This window comes from Lupinus angustifolius, chromosome LG06 (genome assembly GCF_001865875.1).
Source record: "Lupinus angustifolius cultivar Tanjil chromosome LG06, LupAngTanjil_v1.0, whole genome shotgun sequence".
Lineage (NCBI taxonomy): Eukaryota > Viridiplantae > Streptophyta > Magnoliopsida > Fabales > Fabaceae > Lupinus > Lupinus angustifolius.
Genome location: NC_032014.1, coordinates 4,710,493 through 4,724,760, shown reverse-complemented (window position 1 = coordinate 4,724,760; position 14,268 = coordinate 4,710,493). Strand labels below are relative to the sequence as shown.

Genomic DNA, 14,268 nt, shown 5'->3' with positions numbered 1-14,268 from the left:
TTGCGGACATTTGCGGGCGCGAGCTAAATGGGCCGGGCGGCCCGTTTTGCCATGCCTAGTCTTAAACTATATACAAGTAGCGTGTCATCTCAATATCAAATATTTAATATACAAATAACACGCTTTGTTTAACCTCCGAGTTTTACCTTTTTACAAACGTTGTCGGTGGTCACGGAACGCAAAACAAAAAAGAAAAAGCGACATTGAAAAAGCACTCATGCAACGGCTTACTCTACCACTACCACCACTTACGGTGCGCCACTTCGCACAGCTTCATTAGGATGATAGCATCCAACACCTGTCACTCCAAGTATTTTCTCAATGTAATGAAATATAACTTATTTAAGTCTCTTAAATTCAATCGCTGAGGATAACTACCTCCTTTTAAAAAATTACTAACATCCTTTAATCTGTTGTGGGTCCCCTTGAGAAGGACGCCACCCACACCATTATTAAATTCGGAAAAGTATAGCCAGGTGCCCATGTGACTCTACTCCCTCTCTCTTTCTATCTGTCACAACAAAGCACATTCGTTCATTTCACCAACAAAAATATTTCTAATAACTTTATATGAAAATAGAAATATTAAGACAATATTTGATTTATAGGAAGGCAACAAAATTGCAATTTTGGAGTCTATTTATTGAAATGTAACTAACTTTTTTATATTTCTAGTATTGTTTTTAAATTTATAACAGTAATTATAAAAATGGTATAACAAAAGGTATTCTATCACATAAGGAAGAACTCCTTTAAAATTCATAATTATATCTCATAATAACTGTATTACTATCTAATTAACTTTATATAATTAAACCAATATTTTGTTTGTATTACCATTTATTTTAAATTCAGGACACTGCGATTTCTTTTGATTTTCTTAAATCTTTTATCTATTTAATTGTAAGATCTCATGTGAAATCCAAGAAACATATAATATCTTTAAGAATCATTCCATACATATTGTATTAGAGAATAGCACAATACATTATAGAATAAGAATAAAGAGATAAATGTTATATACAGTTTTTATCATAATATACCACTAAGTGGTTGGTATTCACAAACCTCCAAGGACAAAGAGATATTATAAATACAAAGGTTGATAATGGTGATGGGTTTGCTTTCTTCTTCTTCTCTCTTCTTATCGTCTATTAGTTCATATTCACACTAAAGGGCAAAAGGGACCACTTTCCAGATCCAAGGTCGAGTTCCCTCTTGCCCATGATAATGGAGCTTGGGTATCAGAATCATTATCACCCTTATAGATCAATACTTGTTACTCTTTTCCTTGTAGCATTCTTTTCCAACTATTTCACACATGCTTCATCTTCTTCTATGTACCCGGTAAGGTTTTATTGCTATTCATATTCTTTAGTTACCTTTCCCATCTTCATTCTCTGTTACTCCTATTTTTTATATGTTCCTAGTTTTGCTAGAACAAGAAACATGGTCTAATGTTTTTTTTTCTCTCTCTGTCAACCTTTTCTTTGTTATTAATTCTTGTTTTTATTTCTTGAACTTTTTTGTCAGTTTTTTACGTAGTTTTTGTATGTGGAACTGAAAGCTCATCCGTACTATTAGTCCTTGGGACAAAGAGTTCAGTTTCCTGAAGTAGTGTCTTGATTTCAAGTGGTGAAGGAAAAATATATTTTTTCGGACAAGTGTTGTTTCCTTAAATGGATCATTCTGGTTGAACTTGGATTGAATTAGTTGGAGTCTTTTGGGTTTCCAAAATTTAACGGTAACATGTAGTTGTTGGTAGATTCTACAATATTTTTTATTACAATTTTTTTTTTTTGCTATTGGTGATTGTCGGTAGTATTTGAAGGTGCACAATGAAGTTTATTGTGGAAAATGAAGTTTGATCACTTTTCATGTCAAAGTGATTACTATCTTATTTCCCTCCTTGGGCGAAGAAAGTAGTGAGTTCATGTTTAATTTTAGTATCTAAGCGGAAAATAAGGGAAATTGTGAAATTGCTGACATTTAGATTTGTTCCTTTTGGTTAACATATTGCAACCTTGTAAGTGGTTTTATCCTACTACTGGTTAAAGGAATCAATTCGCATGTTTTGGTTGGTTAGGCTTCTCTTTAATGATCAAATCTTCACCAATAATTTCTACTTAATTTTAAATCATTAATTTCTATTTATGGTGTATTAGATGCTTTCCTCATTTTGGTGTGGTGGGTGAGGATTGTTGAATTTATTGCATGATAACTAAAATCTAGTTATGTTTCTAAAAAATTGTGTCTACTCATCATAATGTGTGAATTTATTGCATGATATTGCCATGGACTACCTTGTAAGAATTTCTTAACTCCTATTACCCAGAATCTGTTATGTCACTAGAATGAATGAATGATCCTCATATCACAGATAAATGAGCCAGACTTCATATGATCATCATGTTCTTGCTTCCTAATTCGTCATTTTTATTTGGTACCTTTAAATGTCATTTGTTATCAGTATATTGGCTTCTGGTGTTTTAACTTGCTACTCGGTTTGTGTAGGAATGGAATCCTATAAAACCTAGGCACTCACGTCTTCTCAGGAGTGCTCTGCAACGTGAAACTGTAAGAAGTTAACTGTGTACTGAATACATTTTCGAAGGACTTTTACTGGCTTGTGTTAGAGTTAATATTAGTATTTTCTGTGTAGCCAATATCTCAACTTTCTGAATTGTGGTCACCTCTGGAGAACCAAGGATGGAAACCTTGTCAATCTAGAAAGCCAAGTGAGTGAAATTAATATGACTTGCTTTATTGTTTGTTTACCTTTGAGGATATCAAACATTTTGGCATGTCTGCCAGTTCATCTAATCTTCTTTCTGTGACTGACCCTTGAATCAAAGCAGCATTACCAGAGAAGTCCGAGGGATACATCCAAGTTTTTCTCGATGGCGGTTTGAACCAGCAAAGAATGGGGGTAGGTATTTCAAGTCCATTAATTTGACCAGAAGCTTCCACTCATGCGTGCGTGAAATATGTCTTTACTGAGTGTTTATTTATTTTGTGTAGATCTGTGACGCAGTTGCTGTTGCAAAGATACTGAATGCAACTCTTGTGATTCCATACCTTGAATTAAATCCCGTTTGGAAAGATTCAAGGTATGTGCAGAAATCATTCTCCATTTTCTTGCGTTTGTTTTAATCTCATGGATTGTGTATGATGTAGTGTTCTGAGGTTGCTTATGTTTATCTACAGCTCCTTCATGGATATATTTGATGTGGATCACTTCATTGATGTATTGAAGGATGATATTTCTATAGTTAAGGAGCTGCCTGAAGAGTACTCCTGGAGCACAAGGGAGTACTATTCTATTGCTATTCGAGAAACCAGAATCAAAGCTGCACCTGTACATGCAACAGGCCACTGGTATCTGGAAAATGTTTTGCCTGTCCTACAGAGGTTGGTAGTTTCCTGAACCTGTTATTAAATTCTAAAGCATGATCAGTGTTTGGGTCTTTGGAGTCAAATACTTTGTGCATAGTTAATTCAATGATTAAGGTAGACACTTTTTGTTCATAGTTACAACTAGTTCAGCATTTGCTATGCACAACTATCAAACTTAGAACCTCTGCTGAACACTGTCAGATGATTATCACTTCTTAAATATCATATAATCATGCGAATAAAGTCTTAGTGCAGTAACTATCATCACTTTGTATGGTGCTGCAAATTAGTAGTTATAAATAACAAAAGTTAGTTGTTACCCTCTTATATTGTAAACTTTAGGGATATAATGTCACATGGATGGGTTGCAGCAAACCATATATAAATAGTTCGATTACTACCTAGTCGAATTAAGGCTTGGTTGTTATTGTATGAACTCTGAATCTTTTCCCTTGCTGATGACTCAAGCATGTCATTATTTTTCTTACGTCGTCAGTCTTTATTGAAGATTCCAAGGATGCGATTGATAGGGTAGTAGAAAAGAGGTTTATTGTTAGGAGTTGTTAGAATTAAATAAAGAGGGAATTCCTAGAGTACCCTTACTAGTTAGTTAGATTAGTGTATTAGTTGTATAAATAGAGGAAGGAAAGCTTGTAAGAAGGAGTTTTTTGGAGAAGTTGTAATTGGGAACTGATTTAGGAAATCAGTTAGGGAAGTTACTCTCTTGTGGAAGGAGTTCTTCATCATTGTATACACATTTTCAGCAATAACACAATTTACGGATCAAGATCACATTGATCTTGCATCTATTCTTCTTCTATTTTCTGTTTCTACATTCTAATTTGATACCAGTTTCTAACAGCGAGGATATGGGAAAGATTGACTTTACTGAGTGCTGCATCTTGGTGTATCTTATTTATGAAGACATTATTGAGTTTAAGGTGTAAATTGGGTTATGCCATCATTAAATATTCTCTCTGAATTATGAGCTTATCAGATACTGGTATGTTATATTTGGTGCAGTTATGGCCTTGCTGCAATCTCTCCTTTTTCCCACCGTCTATCTTTTGACAATGTGCCTATGGAAATCCAGCACCTTCGCTCTAAAGTGAACTTTGAAGCTTTAATATTTGTTCCTCACATCAGAACACTTGGAGATGCTCTTATTAGCCGCCTTCGCTATCCTCAAGGCTCTGCAGAAGAAATGGGCAGTAATTACCTGCAAGAGGTTACTGATGCAGGTGATAACAAGAAGCCCGCGAAATTTGTTGTGCTACACCTTCGATTTGATAAGGTATTGCCTATTTATTTATTGATAATAAGCTATCTGTAAATGGTAGTGTCTTAGTGTTGCTTGTTTTTGTCCGCTTCTTTGATTTATTTTGGTGGTGCAACTATCTTGTACATGATGAGAAAAATGATTTTTACTTCACAATATAGGATATATATTATAATGGAAGTGACACCATGTTGTTGGGTCAATTGCTTCATTTGTGGAACATTCACTCTATTGTTAAATGCTTTTATCTGCAAATCTGGAGTCAGGGCCTTAATTTTTGTATTTTATTTTTGACAGGATATGGCAGCTCATTCAGCCTGCGATTTCGGTGGTGGGAAAGCTGAAAAATTGTCCCTGGCAAAGTATAGACAGGTGATTTGGCAGGGAAGGGTTCTTAATTCTCAATTCACTGATGAAGAGTTGAGGAGTCAGGGCCGTTGCCCAATGACTCCAGAAGAGATTGGATTGTTGCTAGCAGCTTTGGGATTTGACAACAGCACTCGTTTATATATGGCCTCTCACAAGGTTGAATCATGTTACTTACTTTGACATTGTAGTGTTTGTCATTTTATAAAACTAGTAAGATTATTCTCTCTTCCCTATTATTAAGTAAAGTTGTTGTGTTTTCCAGGTCTATGGTGGAGAAGCAAGGATTTCAACTTTGAGGCAATTATTTCCTCTGATGGAAGACAAAAAGAGTCTTACTTCACCTTTAGAACGGTCTCTGATAAAGGGAAAAGCTTCACTATTAGCTGCAGTTGATTACTATGTTGGCATGCATAGTGATATCTTCATATCTGCCTCCCCAGGAAACATGCACAATGCAATGGTGAGTTGTACTAAAAGCTTTTGGTTAAGAATCTGCAATGCTATGATCACTTAATTAGACTAGACTAATGGTGAAGGACTGAGACTTATATATTAGTATGAATTATGATATATTTGTTTTGATGATTGATAGGTTGGACACAGAACTTACTTGAACTTAAAGACTATAAGGCCAAACATGCAATTAATGGGTCAACTTTTCTTGAATAAAGCCATTGAGTGGAGAGAGTTCCAGCAAGCAGTGATTGAAGGACACCAAAACAGACAAGGTCAACTCAGGCTGAGAAAGCCAAAACAGTCCATATACACATATCCTGCTCCTGATTGCATGTGCCAAGCTTAATATAATTTAGAATATTATTATTCACGGATGAGTAGTCTCTGTATTTTATGTAGTTCAGTGTCTTATTGTTATTATTATTATTATTTTACAGATTTATATGTGGGGAATAAAAGCTGTACCATATTCATGTGGGTTTGTAATGATATATTTTGATAAGAGTGCTTGATGTAGTATACTAGATGATGGCATTCTTACAGGATCAATATTGTTATCATTCAATGATTCTGAACCAGATTATAGAGCAGCTCTCAGAAATAGCTAGCAAGCAACCTTGAGTATCATTTACACCAGAGTAGCTAAATTTGTTTTGCCATATTTACAAGCCTTTGAAAGTAGAACATGTCAGTGTTTCTTTTTAATTATCTTTAAAGTAGTTACACATCTACAAATAAATTTTATTAACATAATTTAAATGATGTTTTTTCTCTTCATTTTGAACTCAAATCACAAATCAAGTCTATAAATGTAGACTCTTGTTGTAATATAAATTTTATTAACCATGCTTTAACTCTATATATAATAATAAAATAAGGAAGTGAAAATCACACATAACTATATATATATATATATATACATAAACTTAAAAGATACTTTTGAACTGGCATGACTTTTTTTATTATTTAAATTGGAACGACAAAGTCTGTGGATAAATCTTGTCTTCTTTAAATCCCCCAAAAAGGTCCTTGTTGACAATTGCAGTGTGTAATCTCAAAAAGGCCCAGAGATGGGGGAAGAAGAGGAGAATGTGAAGAAAAGGGCATTGCAGATTATTGCAACTTTTCAGAACCTCCCTCGTCTCGTTGTATTTGATCTCGATTACACACTCTGGCCTTTCTACTGGTATATCATTCAATATTCCTGTTTTTTTGTTTCCACCCAAATACACTTTTCGCTTAAATTTCTCAACTTTTCTCTTTTTACATACATTGGGTCTGTGGATAACCTGGAAAGTTTTATTTTTTATTTTTCCTGCAAGTGTTGTTTCCAATTGAAATGGTTTTTTGTGAACAACCTAGGATTTCTTTGTTTCATTATATAAAAATCTTATGATAAAACATGTTTTGGTATGTGAGGAAGTTGGTGTCTAATTTGAACTGTTGATGAAGCTTTGTTTTGACTTTTGATGCATTAAATTTGATAGTTTTCTGATTTTGAGTGGGGAAAGCAATTTATAGTTATCATATAGTACTTGAAGGGAAAAGGCCACCCAATATTTGAAGACTTACTTTTTGATGAACATGCTATGTGGTACACAGTACGTGAATTTCGGTACTTAAGCTAAATGAGGAAATCATGTAACTATGATTGATGGATTATTGACTAGTTAAAATCATTATTTGTTTGATTGCAGTGAAACTATTATCCTTCTGATGCATGACATCTGGGGGTTTGATTGATTTAAATCTTGATATTGGTGATGTTTGTGTGATTCCTACTCTACCTATCTTAGAAGAATGCCATTTCTGTATAATATAAGAATAAAGTACTTAAAATTCTACAAATTCATGGAATCAAGTGAATATGAACCATACATACTTCATGTCCAAAATATTCATGGATTTCATGAGTTTTTATGTTTCTTTCAAAGTTGTTCTAGGTACTTTGTTTCCCAGTATCATTTGTGTTGTAGCAATGCTACAGTGAGTACAATGCATTATATCTGCTGTGTGTTGAATAAACATCCATTGCACTTAGGCTGGTATTGTGGGTTGTAACGAACTTTAATCAGCTGGTATCTGTTTTATTTTATAACTTTCTGATGGAAATGTAATTTTTTTAAAACCATATCTGATAGCATTGGAGGGGTTATGTCAATCGCATAAATGTTATTTGTTTGATTAATTATATAAGAAGACTATTACTTACTCAGTTGAGTTTTTATATATTTATTTTACCTAATGAACTGATTTCTATGTTAATGATGTTCTGCCACTCATTTCTGACCCGGAAACATCTGTTTTGCCTATCTTTGAGGAGTAATAACATTGAAATTATGAAGACACATGAAATCCAATAAATACGAACCGTAGTGAAAAAAATTAAGTATGATATATTTTCTTTTTATCTTGTCTCAGTTATTCCTAGATTTATACTTGGCCTCCTGGTATTTTTGCAGTGAGTGCTATTATGAAGATGAAATGCCTTATCTGTATCCACAAGCTAGAGGCATACTCTGTGCACTTAAAGAGAAGGGAATAGATATGGCAATTGCTTCTAGATCTCCTACACCAAAAATAGCAAAAACATTTCTTGATAAGTTGGGCATTCATCCACTGTTTGTGGCACAGGTAAGTCGCTATTTAAGTTGTTCTACTTCCTGTTTTTCTTTCCTTAGCTGGATATCTGATATGGTGTTTTGTTCCTCTGTTTCTGTTTGTTGTATATTTATTTGTTTGTCATTTTAGTTTATAATTTCTTGATGCTTGATGTCTTTGATTTTTTTGCAGGAAATTTTTTCCAGTTGGACTCATAAAACAGATCATTTCCAAAGAATCCATAGGAAAACTGGGATTCCGTACGGTTCAATGCTATTCTTCGATGATGAGGATAGGAACATTGAAGGGGTAAAGTTGTCTCCGATGATTTTATTTTGTTTCTGTTTTAAGAAGCATCTATATATTCATTTGGAACTCAAGAAACTTAAATATTTTAATCATTTTGTTTTACGTGCAGGTTTCTAAAATGGGTGTGATAAGCATTCTGGTTGGCAATGGAGTGAACCTTGAGGCCTTGAGGAAAGGATTGTCAGATTTTTCACAGAATTTTGGCTCCTCAAGCAGTAGCTAAAAGCCTAATATATCATAGTTTGCATCAAACCATAGAACAATAATGAAGGTTCTTACCAGACTCATTAACTCATGGCCATTTTGTATACATTAGCAATATTTATATAATTGATGAAATATTGACCAATACAAACATTTGATATTGTCCATTTATTGACACTTTTTGATGTACAAATATACCATGTGGCCATGTACTTTGAGATAGGCAATACCCACTCAGCAATCTTTTTATTTTTTAAGTTCTACCTGTTCTGGGTTATGAAGCTAAATTCTTAAGCTACATCTCCATTGACTAATTTATAGGTATGATGAACTAACAACTAAAAACTCATTCCTATAGAAGTACATGAGTAAACAGCAAACTCTGATGATGAAAAATGTAGTAAATGTAAGTTAAACAAATGTATTTTGTGATATTCAAAATTATTTTAGTGGAAGATTTTAATGGAAACTCAGACATTTACTTGAACTAAAAAGCAAAATTTTGAAAATGTTTTACAAAGTGTAAAAATGCAATGATTTTTTTTTTAATTTTGGGTGTACATGTCAAAAGACAGTATATACAATATAACAGATGCATATCATCCCTCTAGCAAAATGTTGAGCTCCTGAAATGGTGACCTTATATCAGAAATGATATCATGTTTCTTTATCCCTGTTGGAGAATGTATTATCATATTCTCTTTAACAAGAAACTCATCCCCCTTTATCAACTTCATTGCTGGACCATTATTCTCAAAAGACTGTACCAGCATCTCGATTATTTCAGTGTCAGCAGTAGTGCTATCACACATTTTATCATACAATACCCGAATAAAAAGTAACAAGTTTTCCTTTTCTGATGACAATCTTATCACATTTTCTTGCAAATTTCTATTCTCCATCTTGAGTTTCTGTAGCAAATCATCTGAACCACTCATATTATTCTCTATTCGACAAGTTAAGTCCTTTGTTTTGAACTGTTTTTCATTCATTTCAGCTTCAATATCCCATGCAAGCTGTTTTGATTCAAGTGCAGATAGAATCTCAGCTGCTTTGATCTTATCACAAACTTCTTGGACCTGATTAATTTCAGCTTGTTTCTCATCAAGCTGTGAAGAAATCGTGGTCAAGGAACTAGTGCAATGTTGTTCCAGAGCAGTTACCTGCTGCATGAGTTCATCTATTCTCGTATTTTCTCCATTTATATGATTCTCTTTCCCAAACTTGTTGAATTTTTCCATTTTAATTTCTGCAATCACACCACTTTCAACTTCTCTTCTAAATGATTCTTGTTCCAGCCAATAAACCTCTTCCCTGAGCTCCTCTAAAATCTTGTTTTCCTCCTCTATCATCTGCAGATATCTAACTTCACCAGTCTTGGAGGACACAGCTATTGGAACGAAACCTTCTGTATCTCTTACTTCCAGTTTTTGTTCCAATAGGACATGTTGCAGGCAATTTATTCTGGTCTCTTTCTCAGAAATCAACCTATCCTTCTCTTGTTTGAGTCTTTCACTAAAATCTACTTGTGCAAGGAGAGAATTTTCAAGTCTTTGACGCATTACAAGATTTTCTTCCAGATCTTTCCCCAAACGTTCAACATATGACATCCACATATGCAATTCAAGTTCCATGTCATTTCTTTCATATATTGTCTCATTCAGTTGAATGTTTGCTTTGTCTAAATCATCACAGACTTCTCTGAGTTTTTCTTCTAAATCGAATTCCATATGCAAAACATTCTCTTTGGGGAGTAGTTGGCACTTGGTAGATTCTTCTAGCATTTCCTTGGCTGGTGCATAGGACTCAATCTGCCCCATTAAAGCAGCTTCTTTCGTTTCCATCTTGTCTTCGTAATTGGCAAGCTTCAATTTAGTCTCAGAAATTCCTTGTTGAAACACTAGCACCATCACAGACAACTCCTCATTCAGAAGTGTCATCTCAGTAGTTAGAGAATTAGAACTTTCCAACTCCATCTCAAGCTTTTCTACTGCTGCAGTTTTATTTTCCAATTCAGTCAAAAGGCTATTGATGGTTCCTGTCAATTGTTCTACCTGAAAGCTCCATTCAGCTTTTATCACCTTAAAAGTGGAGTCACACTCTTTATGAATTTGTTCCAAATTTCTTAGCTCGGACAGCAACTTTGACTCGGAATATGATGCTCCTGATTCCTGAAGTTCCTTTAGAGACATCCTTAGCTCATGATTTTCTTGCTCTAGTTTCTCAATTGAGGATTTTGATTCTTCATAATATTCCTCTTTAGTTTTCAGTGAATATATAGGATATTCAACTTCCAGACACTTTCTTTGGCTTTCTTCATGAGAAAAGGATTGCTTGCACATATGTAACTGATTTTGCAGGTCCTGTGATATTCTTATATGAGATTCTAACTTTTTCTGCAGTGAAGAAATTTCATCAAGCAATGCAGATTTTTCTAACTCCCATTCATTCTTACCTGACATAAACTGGTCTTTATGTTTTTCATGAGCCTCTTCTAGATGTTTAAATTGTTCCCCCTTCCATTTTAATTGTTCATCCGCCTTCATGTTTTCCTCCTCTAAATTCTGCAACATTTCATCTTCCTTTATTTCCATGCACATGTTTGAAACTGAAAGACAACCTATAAGACTTCCAATCTCTTGTTCTTGCTTCTCCACTTTCTCATTTGCCTCTTGTGACGCGAATTCTAACCTTTTTTCATCTTCCAACTTCTTAAACTTCTCTTCACAATCCGCCTGAGGTGTATCATTGGCAGCACTGCTGATATGTTTGATGATTGACTCTTCATTATCCAAATTCTGCTTGAGATATTCACAAGTCTGCTTTGCATCATTGATTTCATCTTCCGTCCGAAACAGTTCTTGCTCATGCTTCTTAACTTTTAAATCCCTCTTGTCTCTTAGTTCTTCCTTGACTCTCTCAATTTCAGCTTTAGCTTCACCCTTCTCTTCATAAACCGTATCCATTGCTTTGTATTTTACACACAGGACACTCAAAAATCCTGTTTGCCATCATGCACAAAGAAAAGACAAGGATAGCATATTACTCAGAGGTTATGAAACATCATTGCAACTAAATTTGAGGAATATACTGTTCATATTTTCGTCATTTTAAATTACTTCCTAGGAAAAACATTATATGATCAATCATAGGGACCAAACACATTATTTTCATGTAACTGAAAGACACCCCATGAGATGATGCTGCTCTCCAAGTCATTGAATTTTTGTTGCATTTAGAACCTAAAATTTAAGACATTACATTTATATTTCATATGTTGCTTGTTGCTTAAGCATATGAAAAGGAACACAATCCCAACATTATGAGAAAGATTTATAATATTAGCAAGGTTTTATATACAATTTGTTACAAGAGGCTAATACAATATCAAATCTAATTCTTCGTTCAGATTGATAAACACATTCAGCATTTGCATAGCACTACTCTCATTTTCTGCATCTTTTCCTATCTCTAATGTATATTTCATTATTTCACATGCATGACATGCATGGTACCCTCATAAAAACATTACACGAGAGATTTCATTATCTGTTTCAATTGTTTAGGATTACATTTTAGGTGCATCAACTATATATTCAACATTATACAATGCATATTACAATACAAATGTAGCATGGTAACATGTTTGGAGAAATAAAAGAAGTGAAAACAAGAAACTGACCTGAGTTGGAGAAGCAAAGTGTAGATTGAAAAGGTGAAACACAAACCTGAGAATGAAAGAAAATGGGAAGCTTTGTAATTATTATGTTTCACATATCCAATAATAGTCACTAACATCTTGCGTTAACCCCTTTTTTAATCAACAAAACAAAAAGTTAGTTTATTTATTATCTGTTTTTTTTCAAATGATCAAAATCTTGAGGTTGAATCTGTTTCAAGTTACAAAAACAAGGTCTTGTTTGTTGGGCTATATTTTGTTTTTAGGGCCCAAAATATTTCTAAGACTGGCTCAAACTTGTTATGAAAACAGTTCACTTGTGCCGTGTGATATGGGATTTTGGATGAATGTGAATTTTAATTTTTGTTTGAATTTCTATGTGAGTTGTTTTAATAAGTTTTTGTTTATGTAAATATGATTTTTTTTTACTTTATATTTAGTTTTATTTTTAGTCTCTCAATAACAGCCATACTATTTCTGGTAACAATAAAATAAAAAAATTAAACAACGACTGGCCAAAAATAAAGATTGATTGCTCTAAGAGGTACACATTTATTTTTTTTAAACTTAAAAGAGTCTTCTTGCGCATAAAATAAAAATTGAAATATATTGAGAATGATGCAGTTATAATATAAAAAAATTCTTATATTATTAATATATATATATTTTTCTTTAAAATTATTATCTTGATTTTATTCTTGATCTATATTTTACTCTTTATTATTCAAAATGGGATAGTCGCTGAACATAAAAAGAACATTTATGTCGTGCCACTATATTACAAGAAGACATATTCTCATGAGTGTCACATTTATGTTTCGATAAAAAAAAATAATAATATTTTTATAGTATTTATTAAAATCTAATTGTTTGGAGTAGAGAATGAGACATGTTTAGAGATGATGATCTATGTTATGCATATGCACTCTAGAGTGGAATCATATTCGCTATCTCACAAGTGTATTACTTGATGTATTATTACTCGATATAGCATTTCTTATATTTAATTAAAATATATATATTTATGTTAAAAATATAATAATTAAATATTTTATGATGAATAGAAAATATTACATCAAATCATACACTTGGAGACATAGGATTGGCATAGAGAGCTTTATAGTTCACCGCTTCACATGGCACATGGTTCATTGCTTCCCCACCCACATACTGCAGTTATATGAGTAAGTAGTACATTTTACATAATTATTTTGATAGATGCGTGCCTTTCAATAAACCCAAGTTGTAATGAGATGTGACTACCTCAGTACTGTACTCCACACACACACGTTCCATTCTATCCTGAACCTACCCTTCTCTTTTAGGACTATTACCCCATTCTTCTCTACCCATACGTGCTCTTCCATTTTGTCCTTTCTACATTCATCAATCACTCTTCTTTTGTGCTTTTCCTGCAGGTTAAATATGGATTTTCACTGTTTTTTCCTCTAGTAAAAAAATATGTCATCTATGGTATAGCTATCACTACCATAATCATATATAAATATATATAATATCCTCATTTAGAGGTTCTCATTTCATATCATCCACATAGTTAATAGCAATGGATGAACCTATGTCCTTAATTAATTAATGGTACATAATTGAAGAGAGAGGTTCAACCTATGTCCTTACTTTATTCAATTTATATAGAAGTAGTACCAAACAAGTGAATCATATGGTGGAGGAGTAAGATCAACTAGTATAATAATTTAGCTAGGCAAACATAAAACATATAACATAAGTTGCAAACATAGAGAAAAGGAAACATCATGAAGCACAAAACTCAATGCTCTAGCTTTTTGTCTTTTTAAGGAGACAACATAAAAGAAGAATCATCATGATGCAGATGAGGTCAAAAATAATCTTCACTATATTCCGAAACAACAATGCCACACTTAATGATAGGGTGGCCATGATCACCATATTTTACTGGCTACTGTCATTATATTCTATGGACCATGTAGTCAGGGTG

General features: G+C 33.4%; 3 protein-coding genes across 3 annotated transcripts; 2 read left to right on the top strand and 1 right to left on the bottom strand.

The window, feature by feature from the left end:
- LOC109349142 (uncharacterized protein At1g04910-like) lies at nt 1,028–6,014 on the top strand. Its single transcript, XM_019589840.1, has 10 exons — nt 1,028–1,347; nt 2,515–2,577; nt 2,663–2,738; nt 2,859–2,929; nt 3,022–3,110; nt 3,208–3,411; nt 4,420–4,690; nt 4,973–5,200; nt 5,307–5,504; nt 5,637–6,014. Exons 1-10 carry the CDS (start codon nt 1,225–1,227, stop codon nt 5,844–5,846), a joined length of 1,533 nt encoding a protein of 510 aa, XP_019445385.1. The 5' UTR covers nt 1,028–1,224; the 3' UTR covers nt 5,847–6,014.
- On the top strand, nt 6,528–8,787 carry LOC109349143 (magnesium-dependent phosphatase 1-like). The gene is made up of 4 exons (XM_019589841.1): nt 6,528–6,686; nt 7,963–8,134; nt 8,294–8,410; nt 8,520–8,787. Exons 1-4 carry the CDS (start codon nt 6,571–6,573, stop codon nt 8,631–8,633), a joined length of 519 nt encoding a protein of 172 aa, XP_019445386.1. The 5' UTR covers nt 6,528–6,570; the 3' UTR covers nt 8,634–8,787.
- LOC109349141 (uncharacterized protein At4g38062-like) lies at nt 8,683–12,403 on the bottom strand. Its single transcript, XM_019589839.1, has 2 exons — nt 12,297–12,403; nt 8,683–11,615 (listed from the first exon to the last, which is right to left on the bottom strand). The coding sequence occupies exon 2, from the start codon at nt 11,578–11,580 to the stop codon at nt 9,214–9,216; it is 2,367 nt and encodes a 788-aa protein (XP_019445384.1). The 5' UTR covers nt 11,581–11,615; nt 12,297–12,403; the 3' UTR covers nt 8,683–9,213.